The sequence below is a fragment of the Mobula birostris genome, chromosome 8 (genome assembly GCF_030028105.1).
Source record: "Mobula birostris isolate sMobBir1 chromosome 8, sMobBir1.hap1, whole genome shotgun sequence".
NCBI classification, from domain to species: domain Eukaryota; kingdom Metazoa; phylum Chordata; class Chondrichthyes; order Myliobatiformes; family Myliobatidae; genus Mobula; species Mobula birostris.
Genome location: NC_092377.1, coordinates 1,566,783 through 1,592,338, shown reverse-complemented (window position 1 = coordinate 1,592,338; position 25,556 = coordinate 1,566,783). Strand labels below are relative to the sequence as shown.

The 25,556-nt window shown below is 54.9% G+C and overlaps 1 protein-coding gene across 2 annotated transcripts in view; it reads left to right on the top strand.

The window, feature by feature from the left end:
* The window catches only part of adcy3a (adenylate cyclase 3a), a 209,619-nt gene that overhangs the window by 5,743 nt on the left and 178,320 nt on the right, over positions 1 to 25,556 (top strand). For both annotated transcript variants that reach the window (XM_072264686.1, XM_072264687.1), the window contains exon 2: positions 14,103 to 14,252. In XM_072264686.1, coding sequence (XP_072120787.1) covers positions 14,103 to 14,252 — 150 coding nt within the window. The remainder of the gene's footprint in view (positions 1 to 14,102; positions 14,253 to 25,556) is intronic.

Sequence of the window (25,556 nt, the reverse complement as noted above, 5' to 3'; positions counted from 1 at the left end):
TGAAGGGGGCACTAGCAGGAATGACAGCAGATCAGCAATGGCTGGAGTTTCTGGGAACAATTTGTAAGGTGCAGGGGTTGATTAATCCCAAAGAAGAAGTATTATTCATCCTCTTTTATAAGGAGGATGAGGCACTCGTGGCTGATAAGGGAAGTCAAAGAGAGCATAAAAGCAAAAGAGAGAGCATGTAATATAGAAGAAAAATATAGTGGAATATAGAGGATTGGGATGCTTTTAAAACCAAGCAGTATGCCAGAAATTCAAGTGTCAGATCATAGACCATAAGACATAGGATCAGAATTAGGCCATCTGGCCCATCGAGTCTGCTCTGCCTTTTATCATGGCTGATTCCTTTCCCTTTTAACCCCATTCTCTTGCCTACTCCCCATAACCTTTCATGCCCTGGGTGATCAAGAACCCATTAATCTCCACCTTGTGCACCCAGTGACTTGGCCTCCACAGCCACCTGTGGCAATGAATTCCACAGATTTACTACCCTCTAGCTAAAGAAATTCCTCCTCATCTCTGATCTGAATGGATGTTCCTCTATTTCTGGTCCTGGACTGCTTCACTTTAAGAAATATCCTCTCCACATCCACTCTATCTAGGCCTTTCAACATTTGAACACAAGGAATTCTGCAGATGCTGGAAATTCAAGCAACACACATCAAAGTTGCTGGTGAACGCAGCAGGCCAGGCAGCATCTCTAGGAAGAGGTACAGTCGACGTTTCAGGCCGAGACCCTTCGTCAGGACTAACTGAAAGAAGAGATAAAAGAAGAGAAGAGACAGCAACTTTGATGTGTGTTGCTTTCAACATTTGATAGATTTCAATGAGATTATTCTTCTGAATTCCAGTGAGTACAGGCCCAGGGCCTTTAACCGTTGCTCATATGTTAAACCTTTCATTCCCAGAATCATCCTTCTGAACCTTGTATGAACCCTCTCCAATGTCAGCCCATCCTTCTTTAATAAGGGGCCCAAAATACTCCAAGTAAAGCCCTACCCGTGCCTTATACAGCCTCAGCATTACATCCCCTTGAAATTCATCCTACACGAGGACTCCCAAATCCCTTTGACTTTGGAGTTTTGAATCTTATTCCAGGGCCCAGAAGTGAGTGTAGTTGCTATGACTGAGGAGAAGGTGCTTGGGAATCTGAAAGGTCACCTGGACCAGATGCGCTGCACACCAGGGTACTGAGAAAACTGGCTGAAGTGATCGTGGAGATCTTTCAAGAATCACTAGATTCTAGAATGGTTCTGGACAACTGGAAAATTGCAAATGTCACTCCACTTTTTGAGGGAGGCTGAAGAAAGGAAATCATAGGCTAGTTAGTCTGAACTCAGTGGATGTTGGAGTCCATTATTAAAGATGAATTTTCAGGTTACTTGGAGGCACATGATAAAATAGGCCAGAATCAGCATGCTTTCCTTAAGGGACAATCTTGCCTGACACATCTGTTAGAATCTGTCACAATCCTATCTCCTTTACCATAGCATTGAAGAGGGATAGAAACATAAAAACATAGAAACATAGGAATCCAACAGCACAATACAGGCCCTTCGGCCCACAAAGTTGTGCCGAACATGTCCCTACCTTAGAAATTACTAGGCTTTCCTATAACCCTCTATTTTACTAAGCTCCATGAACCTATCTAAAAGTCTGTCAAAAGACCCTCCACCACCGTTGCCGGCAGCCCATTCCACGCATTCACCACTCTCTGAGTAAAAAATTTACCCCTGACATCCCCTGTATACCTACTCCCCAGCACCTTAAACCTGTGTCCTCTTGTGGCAACCATTTCAGCCCTGGGAAAAAGTCTCTGACTATCCACACGATCAATGTCTGTCATCATCTTATACATCTCTATCGAGTCACCTCTCATTCTCCGTCGCTGCAAGGAGAAAAGGCCGAGTTCACTCAACCTATTCTCATAAGGCATGCTCCTCAATCCAGGCAACATCCTTGTAAATCTCCTCTTCACTCTTTCTATGGCTTCCACATCCTTCCTATAGTGAGTCGACCAGAACTGAGCACAGTACTCCAAGTGGGGTCTGACCAGGGTCCTATATAGCTGTAACATGACCTCTCGGCAGGACTAACTGTAAGAAGAGATACTTTTTCGGATCTCCCCTTCCCCCTCCCACTTTCAAATCTCTTACTATCTCTTCTTTAAGTTAGTCCTGACGAAGGGTCTCAGCCCAAAACGTCAACTGTGCTTCTTCCTATGGATGTTGTCTGGCCTGCTGCGTTCCACCAGCATTTTGTGTGTGTTTCAGGAAAATATTTAATTGGAGTCAGGGGAAATATGAAGCTGTCAGGCAGGAACTTGGGTAAATTGGAACCAGATGTTCTCAGGAAAGTGTACAGCAGGAATGTGGCAAATATTCAGGGGATATTTGCATGACGTTCTGCATAGGTACGTTCCAATGAGACAGGGAAAGGATGGTGGGGTACAGGAACCATGGTGTACAAAGGCTGTTGTAAATCTAGTCAAGAAGAAAAGAAAAGCTTACAAAAGGTACAAAAAACTAGGTAGTGATAGGGATCTAGAAAATTATAAGGCTAGCAGAAGGAGCTTACGAATGAAATTAGGAGAGCCAGAAGGGGCAATGAGAAGGTCTTGGCGAGCAGGATGAAGGAAACCCCAAGGCATTCTACAAGTATGTGAAGAGCAAGAGGATAAGATGTGAGAGAATTGGACCAATCAAATGTGATAGTGGCAAAGTGTGTATGGAACCGGAGGAGGTAGCGGAGACATTTAATGAATAGATATTTCAGTGTTCACTACAGAAAAGGACCTTTGCGATTGTAGGGATGACTTACAGCGACTGAAAACCTTGAGCATGTAGACATTAAGAAAAAGGATGTGCTGGAGCTTTTGCAAAGAATCGAGTTGGATAAGTCTCCGGGACCAGATGAAATATACCCCAGTCTACCGTGGGAGGCGAGGGAGGAGATTGCTGAGCCTCTGGCGATGATCTTTGCATCATCAATGGGGACGGGAGAAGTTCCTGAGGATTGGAGGGTTGCAGATGTTGTTCCCTTATTTAAGAATGGGAATAGAGATAGCCCAGGAAATTATAGACCAGTAAGTCTTCAGTGGTTGGTAAGTTGATGGAGAAGATCCTGAGAGGCAGGATTTATGGACATTTAGAGAGGCATAATATGATTAGGAACAGACAGCATGGCTTTGTGAAAGGCAGGTCGTGCCTTACGAACCTGATTGAATTTTTGAGGATCTGACTAAACACATTGATGAAGGTAGGAGCCAGAGGTGGAGTGTATATAGATTTCAGCAAGGCATTTGATAAGATGCCCCATGCAAGGCTTGAGAAAGTAAGGAGGATTGAGATCCAAGGGGACATTGCTTTGTGGATCCAGAACTGGCTTGACCACAGAAGACAAAGAGTGGTTGTAGACAGGTCGTATTCTGCATGGAGGTCAGTGGCTAGTGGTGTGCCTCAGGGATCTGTTCTGGGACCCTTACTCTTCGTGATTTTTATAAATGACCTGGATGAAGAAGTGGGGGATGGGTTAGTAAATTTGCTGAGGACACAAAGGTTGAGGGTGTTGTGGATAGTGTGGAGGGCTGTCAGAGGTTACAGCGGGACATTGATAGGATGCAAAACTGGGCAGAGAAGTGGCAGATGGAGTTCAAACCAGATAAGTGTGAGGTGGTTCATTTTGATAGGTCAAATATGATGGCAGAATGTAGTATTAATGGTAAGACTCTTGGCAGTGTGGAGGATCAGAGGGATCTTGGGGTCCGAGTCCATAGGACACTAAGCTGCTGCGCAGGTTGACTGTGTGGTTAAGAAGACATACGGTGTGTTGGCCTTCATCAACCGTGGGATTGAGTTCAAGAGCCGAGAGATATTGTTACAGTTATATCGGATCCTGGTCAGACCCCACTTGCAGTAATGTGCTCAGTTCTGGCCACCTCACTACAGGAAAGATGTGGAAACTATAGAAAGAGTGCAGAGGAGATTTAGACCATAAGACCATAAGACAAAGGAGCAGAAGTCAGCCATTCGGCCCATCGAGTCTGCTCTGCCATTTTATCATGAGCCGATCCATTCTCCCATTTAATCCCACTCCCCCGCCTTTTCACCATAACCTTTGATGCTCTGGCTACTCAGATACCTATCAATCTCTGCCTTAAATACACCCAATGACTCGGCCTCCACTGCTGCCCATGGCAACAAATTCCATAGATTCACCACCCTCTGGCTAAAAAAATTTCTTCGCATTTCTGTTCTGAATGGGCGCCCTTCGATCCTTAAGTCATGCCCTCTCGTACTAGACTCCCCCATCATGGGAAACAACTTTGCCACATCCACTCTGTCCATGCCTTTCAACATTCGAAATGTTTCTATGAGGTCTCCACTCATTCTTCTAAACTCCAAGGAATACAGTCCAAGAGCAGACAAACGTTCCTCATATGTTAACCCTCTCAGTCCCAGGATCATTCTAGTGAATCTTCTCTGTACCCTCTCCAATGTCAGCACATCCTTTCTTAAATAAGGAGACCAAAATTGCCCACAGTACTCCAAGTGAGGTCTCACCAGTGCCTTATAGAGCCTCAACATCGCATCTCTGCTCCTATACTCTATTCCTCTAGAAATGAATGCCAACATTGCATTCGCCTTCTTCACTACCGACTCAACCTGGAGGTTAACTTTAAGGGAATCCTGTACAAGGACTCCCAAGTCCCGTTGCATCTCCGAACTTTGAATTCTTTCCCCATTTAAATAATAGTCTGCCCGTTTATTTTTTCTGCCAAAGTGCATAACCATACACTTTCCAACATTGTACTTCATTTGCCACTTCTTTGCCCATTCTTCCAATCTATCCAAGTCTCTCTGCAGACTCTCCGTTTCCTCAGCACTACCAGCCCCTCCACCTATCTCCGTATCGTCAGCAAACTTAGCCACAAATCCATCTATTCCATAATCCAAATTGTTGATGTACAATGTAAAAAGAAGCGGCCCCAACACGGACCCCTGTGGAACACCTCTGGTAACCGACAGCCAACCAGAATAGGATCCCTTTATTCCCGCTCTCTGTTTCCTGCCAATCAGCCAACGCTCTATCCACGTATGTAACTTTCCTGTAATTCCATGGGCTCTTATCTTGTTAAGTAGCCTCATGTGTGGCACCTTGTCAAAAGCCTTCTGAAAATCCAAATATACAACATCCACTGCATCTCCCTTGTCTAGCCTACTGGTAATTTCCTCAAAAAATTGTAATAGGTTTGTCAGGCAGGATTTTCCTTTAAGGAATCCATGCTGAGTTCTGCCTATCTTATCATATGCCTCCAGGTACTCTGTAACCTCATCCTTGACAATCGACTCCAACAAATTCCCAACCACCGATGTCAAGCTAACAGGTCTATAATTTCCTTTTTGCTTCCTTGCCCTCTTCTTAAATAGCGGAGTGACATTTGCAATCTTCCAGTCCTCCAGAACCATGCCAGAATCTATCGACATAGACAATTTTGCTGAATCTAGAAATAGGTGAGTAGCACAGTGACGAAGGCAGTCTTGCATTGCTAGACCATGACCCTGAGTGTAAGTAATTTACAAGGATGTGGCCTGGATTGGGGAGCATGCCTTATGAGAATAGGTTGCGTGAACTTGAGTGAGCTTTCTCCTTGGAGCGATGGAGGATGAGAGGTGACCTGATAAAGGTCTATAAGGTGATGAGAGGAATTGATGGTGTGGATAGTCAGAGGCTTTTTCCCAGGGTTGAAATGGCTAACACAAGAGGGCACAGTTTTAAGGTGCTTGGAAGTAGGTACAGAGGAAATGTCAAGGATAATTTTTTACGCAGAGTGGTGAGTGTGTGGAATGGGCTGCCAGTGATGGTGGTGGAGGCGGATACGATAGGGTCTTTTAAGAGGCTCTTGGATAGGTACATGGAGCTTAGAAAAATAAAGGCTATGGGTAACCCTAGGTAATTTCTACACATGTTCGGCACAGCATTGTGGGCCGAAGGGCCTGTATTGTGCTGTAGGGTTTCTACGTTTCCAATTCTTTGATTAAATAACGAGTAGGGTAGACCAAAGAGAGTCAGTGGATGTTGGCCTTTGACAAAGTGCCATACATGAGACTGTTTAACAAGAAAAGAGGCAATAGTATTACAGGAAAGATGCTAGCATGGTTAGAAGATTTACTGACTGGGGGGAGAAAACGAGTGGGAATATAGGGTCCTAGTCTAGTTGGCTGTCGGTGACCAGTGGTATTGGGACCGCTTCTTTTTACATCGTATGTCAATGATTTGGACAATGGATTTGATGGCTTTGAGGCCAAGTTTGCGGATGGTACAAAGGTAGGTGGAGGGACAGGTGGTGTTGAGGAAGCAGGGAATCTGCCGATTGGGAGAATGGGCAAAGAAGTGGCAGATTGAGAAGTGTCGGGAAGTGCTGGTCATGCACTTCGGTAGAAGGAATAAAGGTTCTGTGTATTTTATAAACGGGGAGCAATTTCAGAAATCAGAGGTGCAAAGAGACTTTGGAGTCCTTATGCAGGATTCCCTAAAGGTTGATTTGCAGGTTGAATCAATGGTGAAGAAGGGAAATGGAATGTTAGCATTTGTTTTGAGAGAAGCAAAATATAAAAGCAAGGATGTAATGTTAAGGCCTAATAGGGAACTGGTCAGATGACATGAGAAGTATTGTGAGCAGTCTGGAGCCCCACGTGTAACGAAAAGATGGGCTGGCATCGGAGAGGGACCTCAGAAGGTTCAGGAGCATGATCCCAGGAATTAAAGGGTTAATGTATAAGGAGCATTTGATGGCTTTAGGCCTGTACTCATTGGTATTTAGAAAAATGATGAGGGGGAGGATCTTATTGATCTGGGACCAGAGGGCACAGCCTCAGAATACAGGGATGTCCATTTAGAACAGAGATGAGAAGGAATTTCTTGAGCCAAGGGTTGTGAATCTGTGGAATTCGTTGCCATGTAATTCTGCAAAGGCCAAGTCATTGGGTATATTTAAGGTGGAGGTTGATAGTTTCTTGATTAGTTAGGGTGTCAAATATTATGGGAAAAGACAGGAGAATGGAGTTGAGATGGGATAATAAGTTAGCCGTGATGGAATGGTGGAGTAGACTCAATGGGCAAGGATGTAATGCTGGAGCTTTATAAGACACTGGTGAAGCCTCACCTTGAATATTATGAACAGTTTTGGATCGCTCATCTTAGAAAAGATGTGATGGTATTGGAGAAGGTCCAGAGGAGGTTTACAAGGATGATTCCAGGAATGAAAGGGTTATCATACGAGGAACGTTTCATGGCTTTGTGTCTGTACTCGCTGGAATTCAGAAGGGTGAGAGGGGATCTCATTGAAACCTTTTGAATGTTGAAAGGCCTAGGCAGAGATGTGGAAAGGATGTTTCCCATGATGGGAGAGTCTAGGACAAGAGAGCACAGCCTCAGGATAGAGGGGTGCCCTTTCAAAACAGAGATGCCAAGAAATTTCTCAGCCAAAGGGTGGTGAATTTGTGGAATTTGTTGCCAGATGCAGCTGTGGAAGCCAGGTCGTTGGGTGTATTTAAGTCAGAGATTGATAGGTTCTTGATTGGATATGGTATCAAAGGTTACGGGGAGAAGGCCGGGAACTGGGGTTGAGGAGAAGAGGAAAAAAAGAGGATCAGCCATGATTGAATGACGGAGCAGACTCGATGGGCCAGATGGCCTACTAAAAGCAGGTGCAGACAGACTAACCTATGGGTGGGGAGGATGATGTACGGAGGCTTCCAGTGACATAGACAATTTTGCTGAATCTAGAAACCGGTCAATAGCACAGTGACGAAGGCAGTCTTGCACTGATAGACCATGACCCTGAGTGTAAGTAAGACACATCATAATTCCAGGATTGAAAAGGTTTATATACGAGGATCGTTTGATGGCCTGTACTTGCTGTAGTGTAGATGAATGAGGGGGAAATCTCATTGAAACATGTCGAAAATGGAAAGGCCTAGCTAAAGTGGAGGTGCAGAGGATATTTCCTGTAGTGGAGGAGTCTAGGATCAGAGGGTACAGCCTCAGAATAGAGGGATGTTTATTTAGAACAAAGAAGAGGAGGAATTTCTTTAGCCAGAGGGTGGTAAGTCAGTGGAATTCATTACCAGAGATGGCTGTGGAGGCCAAGTCATTGTATATATTTAAAATGGAGATTGACGAGCTCTTGAGTAGTCAGGGCAAGAAAGGTTACAGGGAGAAGGCAGAAGAATAGGATTGGGAGAGATAATAAATCATCCATGATGGAATTGCGAAACAGACTGGATGAACTGAAAGGCCTAACTCTGCTCCTCTCTTATGGTCAGGCTACCCGTGGAGTGTAATGTACAGGCCCCGTATCCACACCTCAGCTAGGATGTGACAGCTTGAGGTATGATGTAGAAGATGTTCACCAGGATGATACCTGGGTGGAGGGTTGTAGGGTTTTACAGGAGATTTGAGGGGAATGTTTTTTTTAACTCCCAGAGCATCCATCACCCTCTGTGTTAAGAAGTTGCCCCTCAGTTTCCCTTTAAAGCTCTGCATTCCCGACTTAACCCTATGCCCTCTAGTTCTAGATTCATCCGAAAAGTCTGTGTCAGTGGAAGGGAAGGAGAAGAAAACATTGTTACCCTGTACATCTGCGCTTCTGAGAGCCCTTGTACTTACCGTATGTGTCGTGCTAGTATTTGATGTCCCCAACTACATCACTTTGGTGCCCAACACCTTTAATTACAAAAGGATAGGGGGCCTGTAAATCAGGTATCAAAACAAACTTTGTATTCACTGATGAAATCAAATTCCCAAGGAGTCATAAGGAAAGATTATAGGACGGTTAACACATGTAGACTCTCAGGACAGCCACAAAACTGGTAATTATGGTGTTGACATTGTAATGATATGGGATTAATTAGTGATCTCACAGTGAAGGATTCTCTGGGGAAGAGTGATCACAACATGATGTTTGAAAATGGGAAACTAGTTAGAAACCAAGATTGGAGGAAATCCTTATCACGGGATTCTGCAGTTGTGGAAATCCAGAGAAATACACACAAGATGCTAGAGGAACTCAGCAGGTCAGGCAAGATCTGGGGAAATGAATAAACAGTTAATGTTTTGGGATGAGACCTTTCCTCGGGACTGCAGAAGAAGAGGGAAGATGCCAGAATAAGAAGTTGGAGGGAGGTGCAGGAATACAAGGTAGAAGATGATAGTTGAAGACAGGTGGGTGGGGAGGAGGGATGAAGTAAGAAGCTGGGAGGTGAGAGGTGGAAAAGGAAGAGGGCTGAAGAAGAAGGAATCAATTGGAGAGAAGAGTGGGCCATAGGAGAAAGGAAGGAGAAGGTGATGGGCAGGTGCTGCCCTTCTCTCCTCACCTGTGCCTGGTGATCCTCCTCCTTCCAATTCTACCTTGTAGGAAATCCAATAGGAACAGAGATAGCATTAGCAAAAATGGACTAAGAAATTAATTACAATTGAAACTAATATAAATTTCACTGAGAACCAAAATCTCTATGGGAAAACTGGTCCATGAGTATCTAACTGAAGGAATTATAATGGTCACAAACAATAGGAATTCTGCAGATGCTGGAAATTCAAGCAACACACATAAAAGTTGCTGGTGAACGCAGCAGGCCAGGCAGCATCTCTAGGAAGAGGTGCAGTCGACGTTTCGGGCCGAGACCCTTCGTCAGGACTAACTGAAGGAAGAGTGAGTAAGGGATTTGAAAGTTGGAGGGGGAGGGGGAGATCCAAAATGAAATCAAAATTTTCATTTTGGATCTCCCCCTCCAACTTTCAAATCCCTTACTCACTCTTCCTTCAGTTAGTCCTGATGAAGGGTCTCAGCCCGAAACGTCGACTGCACCTCTTCCTAGAGAATTATAATGGTCGTCTTCTTCTCCTTATGCAAGTCCCAGTGCAAGTCTATCACCTCTACTGGGACACAGGGTCCATCAGTCCAGCTGGGACACAGGGCCCATTACCCCTACTGGGACAGGGCCCATCACCTCTACTGGGACAGGCCCATCCCCCCTACTGGGACGCAGGCCACTGATAGCAGCTCACCAGAGTCCTCAGTCTAGTGCTGAAGATTGATCAGCCCCGTGGCTTGTGCTTTCGCCACGTCTTCGTACGTCTTCTGGAGGGAGATCCTTCCTCTCCAGGGAATGAGGTCTTCAGACGGCTTCTGATGGTGTTTCTGGAGCTCTGGGATTTTATGTGCCAGAGTTCCTAGCCCCATGGCCAAATCTTCTTGTTTTATAGCCGGGCTTGGGACTATCTGTGGTGGAATTAGAGTGGTGGTAGAAGGAAGGAAAAGGCCTGTGAAGTACTGAGCAACACGGGTGGATGTGGGTTGGGAGATGTTTATTGACCAGAAAAGGATAAACATGGAATAGACAAAGAGAGGGAGTGAATTCATTGGGAAACTCTGATATGTTAAAAAGAAACAAGCAGCAGGTTCAAGAAGACAGCACTACTAATGGCTATTTAAAACTGAGAAATCCCTGTCCCTCATGGGGTTTTAAATTTCTGTTCCTCACGGGATTTAGTGTCCTGTCCTATGCAGCGTTTTGACTTAAACTGTGGACAATTTCTTCCCTCACCCAGCAGCTCTCCCGGATGCCGGGTTCCTCACACTGTGCCTGCAGACATTTTTATCTGCACAGAAATGTCCTGTCTCAGAGGATGAAGAATCTGTGCTATTCTCTGCTCCTGCAGGTGGGGGACACCCCAGCCTCCCGGACGGCCACACCTGCACCAGGTGCGTCGAGCTGCATCTCCTCAGGGACCAGGTTAGGGAACTGGAGATGCAGCTCGATGACCTTCGTCTGGTCAGGGAGAGGGAGGAGGTGATAGAGAGGAGCTATAGGCAGGAAGTCACCCTGGGGCGTGGGGAGACAGATAACTGGATGACAGTCAGGAGAGGGAAAGGCAAGAGTCAGATACTAGAGAGTACCGCTGTGGCTGTCCCCCTTAACAATAAGTACTCCTGTTTGAATACTGTTGGGGGAGACAGTCTACCTGGGGGAAGTAACAGTGGTCACGCCTCTGGCACAGAGTCTGGCCCTATGGCTCAGAAGAGTAGGGAAAGGAAGAGGATGGCAGCAGTGATAGAGGACTCTATAGTTGGGTCAAACAGGTGATTCTGTGGACGCAGGAAAGAAACGCGGATGGTAGTTTGCCTCCCAGGTGCTAGGGTCCGGGATGTTTCTGATCACATCCACGATATCCTGAAGTGGGAAGGAGAACAGCCAGAGACAGCTTGACAGAGCAGGCGTCAGAGTAGAGGGAGACAGAGTAGGAAGGCTTTGGCTCAACGGTGCTTAGGCGATAAAGGGTTGAGGCAAGGTAGGTTATCTGTTTAGAATACAGACAGAAAGAATGTGTGTGAGGCCGGTTCTCTGTGCTCAGTGTCAGACATGGGAGGTCCTGGAGACTACCAGCCTCCCAGATGGCCATATCTGCGCTAGGTGTGTCAAGCTGCAGCTCCTTAGGAACTGGAGATGCAGCTCGATGACCTTCGTCTGGTCAGGGAGAGTGAGGAGGTGATAGCGAGGAGCTATAGGCAGGAAGTCACCCCGGGGCCTGGGGAGACAGATAACTTGATAACAGTCAGGAGAGGGAAAGGCAAGAGTCAGATACTAGAGAGTACCGCTGTGGCCGTCCCCCTTAACAATAAGTACTGCTGTTTGAGTACTGTTGGGGGAGACGGCCTACCTGGGGGAAGCAACAGAGTCTGGCCCTGTGGCTCAGAAGAGTAGGGAAAGGAAGAGGATGGCAGCAGTGAAAGGGGACCAATCAAGTGGTGACAGTGGAAAAGTGTGTATTGAACCGGAGGAGATAGCAGAGGTACTTAATGAATACTTTGCTTCAGTATTCACTATGGAAAAGGACCTTGGCGATTGTAGTGATAACTTGCAGCAGAGTGAAAAGCTTGAGCATATAGAAAGAGGATGTGCTGGACCTTTTGGAAAGCATCAAGTTGGATAAGTCGCTGGGACCAGATGAGATGTACCCTAGGCAACTGTGAGAGGCGAGGGAGGAGATTGCTGAGCCTCTGGCAATGATCTTTTCATCATCAATGAGGACAAGAGAGGTTCCAGAGGATTGGAGGGTTGTGGATGTTGTTCCCTTATTTAAGAAAGGGAGTTGAGATAGCCCAGGAAATTATAGACCAGTGAGTCTTACTTCAGTGGTTGGTAAGTTGTTGGAAAAGATCTGAGAGGCAGGATTTATGAACATATGGAGAGGCATAATATGATTTGGAATAGTCAGCATGGCTTTGTCAAGGGCAGGTCGTGCCTTATGAGCCTGATTGAATTTTTTGAGGATGTGACTAAATACGTTGATGAAAGTAGAGCAGTAGATGTAGTGTATATGGATTTCAGCAAGGCATTTGATAAGGTACCGCATGCAAGGCTTATTGAGAAAGTAAGGAGGAATGGGATCCAAGGGGACATTGCTTTGTGGATCCAGAACTGGCTTGCTCACAGAAGGCAAAGAGTGGTTGTATACGGGCCATATTCTGCATGGAGGTCGGTGACCAGTGGTGTACCAGGGATCTGTTCTGGGACCCCTGCTCTTCGTCATTTTTATAAATGACCTGGATGAGGAAGTGGAGGGATGGGTTAGTAAATTTGCTGATGACACAAAGGTTGGGGTGTTGTGGATAGTGTGGAGGGCTGTCAGGGGTTACAGCGGGACATCAATAGGATGCAGAACTGGGCTGAGAAGTGACATATGGAGTTCAACCCAGGTAAGTGTGAGGTGGTTCATTTTGGTAGATCAAATATGACGGCAGAATAAAGTATTAATGGTCAGACTCTTGGCAACGTGGAGGATCAGAGAGATCTTGGGGTCCGAGTCCATAGGACACTCAAAGCTGCTACGTAGGTCGATTCTGTGGTGAAGAAGGCATACGGTGTATTGGCCTTCATCAATCGTGGGATTGAATTTAGGAGCCGAGAGCTAATGTTGCAGCTATATAGGACCCTGGTCAGACCCCGCTTGGAGTACTGTGTTCAGTTCTGGTCACCTCACTACAGGAAGGATGTGGAAACCATAGAAAGGGTGCAGAGGAGATTTACAAGGATATTGCCTGGATTGGGGAGCATGTCTTATGAGAATAGGCTGAGTGAACTTGGCCTTTTCTCCTTGGAGCGACGGAGGATGAGAGGTGACCTGATAGAGGTGTACAAGATAATGAGAGGCATTGATCGTGTGGATAGTCAGGGGCTTTTCCCCAGGTCTGAAATGGCTAACACGAGAGGGCATAGTTTTAAGGTGCTTGGAAGTAGGTACAGAGATGTCAGGGGTAAGTTTTTTTACTCAGAGTGGCGAGTGTGTGGAATGGGCTGCCGGCGATGGTGGTAGAGGCGGTATGATAATTTCTTTTAAGAGACTCTTGGATAGGTACATGGAGCTTAGAAAAATAGAGGGCTATAGGTAAACCTAGGTTATTTCTAAAGTAAATACATGTTCGGCACAGCTTTGTGGGCCGAAGGGCCTGTATTGTGCTGTAGTTTTTCTATGTTTCTATGACCTCATCATTAGATGTGTTTAAGGTGGAGATGAATAAAAACATTTGAAAGAGCAACGGGTGAGGGTTGTGGGCCCTGACACAGGAGAGGAGTTGAAATCAGGGTTAATCAGACATGACTGAACTCCTCTCAACTCCCTCACCCTCACCCTCAGTAATCCCTCTGCTCCTCTCAAACAGTCCCTCACCCTCAGTAATCCCTCTACACCTTTCAAACAGTCCCTCACCCTCAGTAATCCCTCTACTCCTCTCAAACTGACCCTCAACCTCAGTAATCCCTCTGCTCCTTTCAAACAGTCCCTCACCCTCAGTAATCCCTCTACACCTTTCAAACAGTCCCTCACCCTCAGTAATCCCTCTACTCCTCTCAAACTGACCCTCAACCTCAGTAATCCCTCTGCTCCTTTCAAACTGTCCCTCACCCTCAGTAATCCCTCTGGTCCCTCACTCTCAGCGAATCTACCTGTCCTTTCACTGTTTGTGAACTCCTCCAGTGCACGAGCAGACATCAGTGCCTGATGCTCACACTTGATTTGATGTTTTGCTTTTCCAGCTGATGGCCAACATCGGGATCTACCTCTGTTCAGTCACAGTAGGGATTATGTCCCATTACATGGCAGATCGCAAACATCGCAAAGCTTTTCTGGAAGCACGACAGTCCCTGGAGGTGAAACTGAACCTGGAGGAGCAAAGTCAACAGCAGGTGAGGGTTCAACGCCCAACCGCACACTCTACACCCTACCCCACACCCTCCACACCCTCCACACCACCCCACACCCTCCACACCCTCCACACCACCCCACACCCTCCACACCTCCCAACACCGTCCACACCACCCCACACCCTCCACACCCTCCACACCCTCCACACCCTCCACACCTCCCACACCCTCCACACCTCCCAACACCGTCCACACCTTACCCCACACCGTCCAAACCTCCCCACACCGTCCACACCACCCCACACCCTCCACACTCCCCAACACCCTCTACACCTTACCCCACACCGTCCACACCACCCCACACCCTCCACACCCTCCACACCACCCCACACCCTCCACACCCTCCACACCACCCCACACCCTCCACACCTCCCAACACCGTCCACACCACCCCACACCCTCCACACCTCCCAACACCGTCCACACCACCCCACACCCTCCACACCACCCCACACCCTCCACACCCTCCACACCCTCCACACCACCCCACACCCTCCACACCCTCCACACCTCCCCACACCCTCCACACCTCCCAACACCGTCCACACCTTACCCCACACCGTCCAAACCTCCCCACACCGTCCACACCTTACCCCACACCGTCCACACCTCCCCACACCGTCCACACCACCCCACACCATCCACACCCTCCACACCACCCCACACCCTCCACACCTCCCCACACCATCCCACACCGTCCACACCCTCCACACCCTCCACACCACCCCACACCCTCCACACCTCCCCACACCTTACCCCACACCGTCCACACCTCCCCACACCGTCCACACCACCCCACACCCTCCACACCCTCCACACCACCCCACACCCTCCACACCTCCCCACACCGTCCACACCACCCCACACCCTCCACACCCTCCACACCACCCCACACCCTCCACACCCTCCACACCTCCCCACACCCTCCACACCTCCCAACACCGTCCACACCTTACCCCACACCGTCCACACCTCCCCACACCGTCCACACCTTACCCCACACCGTCCACACCACCCCACACCCTCCACACCCTCCACACCTCCCCACACCTTACCCCACACTCTCCACACCACCCCACACCCTCCACACCCTCCACACCTCCCCACACCTTACCCCACACTCTCCACACCACCCCACACCCTCCACACCTCCCCACACCGTCCACACCTCCCCACACCCTCCACAACTTACCCCACACCCTCCACACCTTACCCCACACCGTCCACACCACCCCACACCTCCCCACACCCTCAACACCTCCCCACACCGTCCACACCACCCCACACCCTCCACAACTTTCCCACACCGTCCACACCTTACCCCACACCGTCCACACCACCCCACACCCTCCACACCACCCCACACCCTCCACACCTCCCCACACCGTCCACACCTTACCCCACACCCTCCACACCTTACCCCACACCGTCCACACCACCCCACACCCTCAACACCTCCCCACACCTTACCCCACACCCTCCACACCACCCCACACCGTCCACACCTCCCCACACCCTCCACACCACCCCACACCGTCCACACCTCCCCACACCCTCCACACCACCCCACACCCTCCACACCTCCCCACACCGTCCACACCTCCCCACACCGTCCACACCACCCCACACCGTCCACACCTTACCCCACACCGTCCACACATCCCCACACCGTCCACACATCCCCACACCGTCCACACCACCCCACACCGTCCACACCCTCCACACCACCCCACACCCTCCACACCCTCCACACCCTCCACACCTCCCCACACCGTCCACACCTCCCCACACCGTCCACACCTTACCCCACACCGTCCACACCTCCCCACACCGTCCACACCTTACCCCACACCGTCCACACCTCCCCACACCGTCCACACCACCCCACACCCTCCACACCCTCCACACCTCCCCACACCTTACCCACACTCTCCACACCACCCCACACCCTCCACACCTCCCCACATCCTCCACACCTCCCCACACCGTCCACACCTTACCCCACACCGTCCACACCACCCCACACCGTCCACACCTCCCCACACCCTCCACACCACCCCACACCCTCCACACCTCCCCAAACCGTCCACACCACCCCACACCCTCCACACCTTACCCCACACCCTCCACACCTTACCCCACACCGTCCACACCTCCCCACACCTCCCCACACCGTCCACACCTTCCCACACCGTCCACACCACCCCACACCTCCCCACACCCTCAACACCTCCCCACACCGTCCACACCACCCCACACCCTCCACACCTTTCCCCACACCGTCCACACCTCCCCACACCGTCCACACCACCCCACACCCTCCACACCACCCCACACCCTCCACACCTCCCCACACCGTCCACACCTTACCCCACACCCTCCACACCTTACCCCACACCGTCCACACCACCCCACACCCTCAACACCTCCCCACACCCTCCACACCCTCCACACCACCCCACACCCTCCACACCCTCCACACCTCCCCACACCCTCCACACCCTCCACACCCTCCACACCACCCCACACCCTCAACACCTCCCCACACCTTCCACACCCTCCACACCTTCCACACCCTCCACACCTTACCCCACACCCTGCACCCTACCCCACATCCTCCACACCTCCCCACACCCTCCACACCCTCCACACCACCCCACACCTCCCCACACCCTCCACACCACCCCACACCGTCCACACCTCCCCACATCCTCCACACCACCCCACACCCTCCACACCATCCCACACCCTCCACACCACCCCACACCGTCCACACCACCCCACACCCTCCACACCACCCCACACCCTCCACACCTCCCCACACCCTCCACACCATCCCACACCCTCCACACCACCCCACACCCTCCACACCATCCACACCACCCCACACCGTCCACACCTCCCCACACCGTCCACACCACCCCACACCCTCCACACCACCCCACACCCTCCACACCTCCCCACACCCTCCACACCATCCCACACCCTCCACACCACCCCACACCCTCCACACCATCCACACCACCCCACACCATCCACACCACCCCACACCGTCCACACCTCCCCACACCGTCCACACCCTCCACACCCCCCCACACCCTCTACACCTTACCCCACACCCTCCACACCACCCCACACCCTCCACACCCTCCACACCACCCCACACCCTCCACACCTCCCCACACCCTCCACACCACCCCACACCCTCCACACCTCCCCACACCGTCCACACCATCCCACACCCTCCACACCCTCCACACCACCCCACAACGTCCACACCCTCCACACCTCCCCACACCGTCCACACCATCCCACACCCTCCACACCTCCCCACACCCTCCACACCATCCCACACCCTCCACACCACCCCACACCGTCCACACCTCCCCACACCCTCCACACCATCCCACACCCTCCACACCACCCCACACCTCCCCACACCCTCCACACCCTCCACACCCTCCACACCCTCCACACCCTACACACCACCCCACACCGTCCACACCACCCCACACCGTCCACACCACCCCACACCCTCCACACCATCCCACACCCTCCACACCTCCCCACACCCTCCACACCATCCCACACCCTCCACACCACCCCACACCTCCCCACACCCTCCACACCCTCCACACCCTCCACACCCTCCACACCTTACCCCACACCGTCCACACCTCCCCACACCGTCCACACCCTCCACACCCCCCCACACCCTCTACACCTTACCCCACACCCTCCACACCACCCCACACCCTCCACACCCTCCACACCACCCCACACCCTCCACACCTCCCCACACCCTCCACACCACCCCACACCCTCCACACCTCCCCACACCATCCACACCACCCCACACCTCCCCACACCATCCACACCCTCCACACCACCCCACACCCTCCACACCTCCCCACACCATCCACACCTTACCCCACACCGTCCACACCTCCCCACACCGTCCACACCCTCCACACCCTCCACACCTCCCCACACCCTCCACCCTACCCCACACCCTCCACACCACCCCACACCGTCCACACCGTCCACACCTCCCCACACCGTCGACACCACCCCACACCCTCCACACCTCCCCACACCCTCCACACCTCCCCACACCCTCCACACCTCCCAACACCGTCCACACCTTACCCCACACCGTCCACACCTCCCCACACCGTCCACACCTTACCCCACACCGTCCACACCTCCCCACACCTCCCCACACCTTACCCCACACCCTCCACACCACCCCACACCCTCCACACCTTACCCCACACCGTCCACACCTCCCCACACCCTCCACACCACCCCACACCCTCCACACCTCCCCACACCGTCCACACCACCCCACACCCTCCACACCCTCCACACCCTCCACAACTTACCCCACACCATCCACACCACCCCACACCCTCCACACCTTACCCCACACCGTCCACACCTCCCCACACCGTCCATACCACCCCACACCCTCAACAACTCCCCACACCTTCCACACCCTCCACACCTCCCCACACCCTCCACACCATCCCACACCCTCCACACCCTCCACACCACCCCACACCTCCCCACACCGTCGACACCACCCCACACCCTCCCCACACCCTCCACACCATCCCACACCCTCCACACCCTCCACACCACCCCACACCTCCCCACACCGTCGACACCACCCCACACCCTCCACACCCTCCACACCTCCCCACACCCTCCACCCTCCACACCTCCCCACACCCTCCACACCACCCCACACCTTCCACACCTCCCAACACCGTCCACACTACCCCACACCGTCCACACTACCCCACACCGTCCACACCCTCCACACCTCCCCACACCGTCCACACCACCCCACACCGTCCACACCACCCCACACCCTCCACACCTCCCCACACCCTCCACACCCTCCACACCACCCCACACCGTCCACACCACCCCACACCGTCCACACCACCCCACACCCTCCACACCCTCCACACCACCCCACACCCTCCACACCCTCCACACCACCCCACACCGTCCACACCCTCCACACCCTCCACACCTCCCCAAACCCTCCACACCACCCCACACCGTCCACACCCTCCCACACACCCTCCACACCGTCCACACCACCCCACACCCTCCACACCTTACCCACACCCTCCACCCTACCCCACACCCTCCACACCTTACCCCACACCCTCCACACCACCCCACACCCTCCACACTTCCCCACACCCTCCACACCCCACACCCTCCACACCCCACACCCTCCACACCACCCACACCTCCCACCGTCCCACACCGTCCACACCACCACACCCTCCACACCTCCCACACCCTCCACACCACCCACACCCTCCACACCACCCCACACCCTCCACACCTCCCCACACCCTCCACACCCTCCACACCACCCCACACCCTCCACACCTCCCCACACCGTACACATCACCCACACCTCCACACACCCTCCACACCTTACCCCACACCCTCCACACCACCCCACATCCTCCACACCTCCCACACCTCCACACCACCCCACATCCTCCACACCTCCCCACACCGTCCACACCTCCCCACACCGTCCACACCACCCCACACCGTCCACACCTTACCCCACACCGTCCACACATCCCCACACCGTCCACACATCCCCACACCGTCCACACCACCCCACACCGTCCACACCCTCCACACCCTCCACACCCTCCACACCTCCCCACACCGTCCACACCACCCCACACCCTCCACACCTTACCCCACACCCTCCACACCTTACCCCACACCGTCCACACCACCCCACACCTCCCCACACCCTCCACACCTTCCACACCTCCCCACACCGTCCACACCACCCCACACCGTCCACACCCTCCACACCACCCCACACCCTCCACACCTCCCACACCCTCCACACCTCCCCACACCGTCCTCACCTTACCCCACACCGTCCACACCCACCCACACCGTCCACACCCTCCACACCACCCCACACCCTCCGCACCCTCCACACCGTCCACACTACCCCACACCGTCCACACCACCCCACACCGTCCACACCTTACCCCACACCGTCCACACCTCCCACACCCTCCACACCACCCCACACCCTCCAGACCTTACCCCACACCCTCCACACCTACCCCACACCGTCCACACCACCCCACACCTCCCCACACCCTCCACACCTCCCACGACCTTCCACACCTCCCACACCCTCCACACCTCCCACACCTTCCACACCTCCCCACGACCGTCCACACCACCCCACACCCTCACACACTCCCCACACCGTCTGCACCTTACCCCACACTGTCCATACCACCCCACACCGTCCACACCCTCCACACACCGTACACACCTTACCCCACACCGTCCACACATCCCCACACCGTCCACACCACCCCACACCCTCCACACCCTCCACACCACCCCACACCCTCCACACCTCCCCACACCCTCCACACCACCCCACACCCTCCACACCTTACCCCCACCCTCCACACCTTACCCACACCGTCCACACCTCCACACCTCCCCACACCACCCCACACCCTCCACACCACCCCACACCCTCCACACCTCCCACGCCTCCACACCCTCCACACCTCCCCACACCCTCCACACCTCCCCACACCTTCCACACCATCCCACACCCTCCACACCTCCCACACCGTCCACACCACCCCACACCTTCACACCTCCCCACACCCTCCACACCTCCCCACACCGTCCACACCTTACCCCACACCATCCACACCACCCCACACCCTCCACACCACCCCACACCCTCCACACCTCCCCACACCCTCCACACCACCCCACACCCTCCACACCTCCCCACACCGTCCACACCCTCCACACCACCCCACACCCTCCACACCTCCCCACACCGTCCACACCATCCCACACCCTCCACACCTCCCCACACCGTCCACACCACCCCACACCCTTCACACCTCCCCACACCCTCCACACCTCCCCACACCGTCCACACCTTACCCCACACCCTCCACACCACCCACACCCTCCACACCTCCGCACATACCGTCCACACCTTACCCCACAACGTCGACACCTCCCCACACCGTCCACACCACCCAGACCGTCCACACCCTCCACACCACCCCACACCTCCACACCTTACCCCACACCCTCCACAGCCTCCACACCTCCCCACACCCTCCACACGACCCCACACCCTCCACACCTCCCACAACCCTCCACCCTACCCCACACCATCCACACCACCCCACACCCTCCACACCTCCCCACACCCTCCACCCTCCACACCTCCCCACACCCTCCACACCACCCCACACCCTCCACACCTCCCCACACCGTCCACACCACCCCACACCCTCCACACCTCCCCACACCGTCCACACTACCCCACACCGTCCACACCTCCCCACACCGTCCACACCTCCCACACCCTCCACACCCTCCACACCTCCCCACACACTTCACACCACCCCACACCGTCCACACCCTCCACACCACCCCACACCCTCCACACCTCCTCACACCCTCCACACCACCCCACACCCTCCACACCCTCCACACCTCCCCACACCGTCACACCGCCCCACACCCTCCACAACCTCCCACACCCTCCACACCACCCCACACCCCCCACACCCTCCACACCACCCCACACCCTCCACACCACCCCACACCTTCCACACCACCCACACCCTCCACACCACCCCACACCCTCCACACCACCCCACACGTTCCACACCTTACCCAACACCCTCCACACCTCCCCACACCCTCCACACCTCCCCACACCGTCCACACCACCCCACACCCTCCACACCCTCCACACCGCCCCACACCATCCACACCACCCCACACCCTCCACACCTCCCCACACCATCCACACCACCCCACACCCTCCACACCCTCCACACCGCCCCACACCATCCACACCACCCCACACTGTCCACACCACCCCACACCTCCCCACACCCTCCACACCTTACCCCACACCCTCCACACCACCCCACATCCTCCACACCTCCCCACACCCTCCACACCACCCCACACCGTCCACACCACCCCACACCTCCCCACACCGTCCACACCACCCCACACCCTCCAGACCTCCCCACACCCTCCACACCTTACCCCACACCCTCCACACCCTCCACACCCTCCACACCACCCCACATCCTCCACACCTCCCCACACCCTCCACACCACCCCACACCGTACACATCACCCACACCTCCCACACCCTCCACACCTTACCCCACACCCTCCACACCACCCCACATCCTCCACACCTCCCCACACCCTACACACCACCCCACACCCTCCACACCACCCCACACCTCCCACACCCTCCACACCACCCCACACCTCCCCACACCGTCCACACCTTACCCCACACCGTCCACACCTCCCCACACCGTCCACACCTTACCCCACACCGTCCACACATCCCACACCGTCCACACCCTCCACACCACCCCACACCTCCACACCTCCCCACACCGTCCACACCTTACCCCACACCGTCCACACATCCCCACACCGTCCACACCACCCACACCGTCCACACCCTCCACACCACCCACACCCTCCACACTCCCCCACCGTCCACACCACCCCACACCCTCCACACCTTACCCCACACCCTCCACACCTTACCCCACACCGTCCACACCTCCCACACCTCCCCACACCCTCCACACCTCCCCACACCTTCCACACCTCCCCACACCGTCCACACCACCCCACACCGTCCGCACCTTACCCCACACCGTCCACACCACCCCACACCGTCCACACCCTCCACACCCTCCACACCACCCACACCCTCCACACCCTCTACACCACCCCACACCGTACACACCTTACCCCACACCGTCCACACCTCCCCACACCCTCCACACCACCCCACACCCTCCACACTCCCCAACACCCTCTACACCTCCCCACACCCTCCACACCACCCCACACCGTCCACACCCTCCACACCTCCCCACACCCTCCACACCTCCCCACACCCTCCACACCACCCCACACCCTCCACACCTCCCCACGCCCTCCACACCTTACCCCACACCCTCCACACCTCCCCACACCGTCCACACCTTACCCCACACCCTCCACACCACCCCACATCCTCCACACCTCCCCACACCCTCCACACCTCCCCACACCTTCCACACCATCCCACACCCTCCACACCTCCCCACGCCCTCCACACCTTACCCCACACCGTCCACACCACCCCACACCCTCCACACCCTCCACACCTCCCCACACCTTACCCCACACTCTCCACACCACCCACACCCTCCACACCTCCGCACACCGTCCACACCTTACCCCACACCGTCCACACCTCCCCACACCGTCCACACCACCCCACACCATCCACACATCCCCACACCGTCCACACCACCCCACACCGTCCACACCACCCCACACCCTCCACCCTCCACACCTCCCCACACCTTACCCCACACCCTCCACAGCCTCCACACCTCCCCACACCCTCCACACCTCCCACACCCTCCACCCTACCCCACACCGTCCACACCTTACCCACACCCTCCACACCGTCCACACCTACCCACACCTCCACACCGTCCACACCACCCCACACCCTCCACACCTCCCCACACCCTCCACCCTCCACACCTCCCACACCCTCCACACCACCCCACACCCTCCACACCACCCCACACCCTCCACACCTCCCCACACCGTCCACACTACCCCACACCGTCCACACCTCCCCACACCGTCCACCACCTTACCCCACACCCTCCACACCTCCCCAAACCCTCCACACCTTACCCCACACCTTACCCCACACCCTCCACACCTCCCCACACCTCCCCACACCTCCACACCACCCACACCGTCCACACCACCCCACACCGTCCACACCCTCCACACCACCCCACACCCTCCACACCCTCTACACCACCCCACACCCTCCACACCTCCCCACACCGTACACACCTTACCCCACACCGTCCACACCTCCCCACACCCTCCACACCTTACCCCACACCCTCTACACCTTACCCCACACCGTCCACACCACCCCACACCCTCAACACCTCCCACACCTTCCACACCCTCCACACCACCCCACACCCTCCACACCCTCCACACCTCCCCACACCCTCCACACCCTCCACACCTCCCCACACCCTCCACACCCTCCACACCTCCCCACACCCTTCACACCACACCACACCTTCCACACCCTCCCCACACCCTCCACACCACCCCACACCGTCCACACCCTCCACACCACCCCACACCCTCCACACCTCCCCACACCCTCCACACCTCCGCACACCCTCCACACCACCCCACACCGTCCACACCCTCCACACCACCGCACACCCTCCACACCCTCCACACCTCCCCACACCGTCCACACCGCCCCACACCCTCCACACCTCCCCACACCGTCCACACCACCCGCACCCTCCACACCTCCACACCCTCCACACCCCCACACCACCACCACACCCTCCACACCACCCCACACCGTCCACACCACCCCACGCCTTCCACACCACCCCACACCGTCCACACCACCCCACACCGCCCCACACCCTCCACACCTCCCCACACCGTCCACACCCACCCCGCACCCTCCACACCTCCCCACACCCTCCACACCACCCAATACCCTCCACACCTCCCCACACCGTCCACACCACCCCACACCCTCCACACCACCCCACACCGTCCACACCACCCCACACCTCCCCACACCGTCCACACCACCCCGCACCCTCCACACCTCCCCACACCGTCCACACCACCCCACACCCTCCACACCACCCCCACACCGTCCACACCACCCCACACCTCCCCACACCATCCACACCACCCCACACCTCCCCACACCGTCCACACTACTACACACCCTGCACACCTCCCCACACCATCCACACCACCCCACACCGTCACACCACCCCGCACCCTCCACACCTCTCCGCACCGTCCACACCACCCACATCCTCCACACCACCCCACCGACACCTCCCCACACCGTCCACACCACCCCACACCCTCCAGACCTCCCCACACCCTCCACACCTTACCCCACACCCTCCACACCACCCCACACCCTCCACACCTCCCCACACCCTCCACACCACCCCACATCCTCCACACCTCCCCACACCCTCCCACACCACCCCACACCGTACACATCACCCACACCTCCCCACACCCTCCACACCACCCCACATCCTCCACACCACCCCACACCCTCCACACCACCCCACACCTCCCCACACCTCCACACCACCCCAC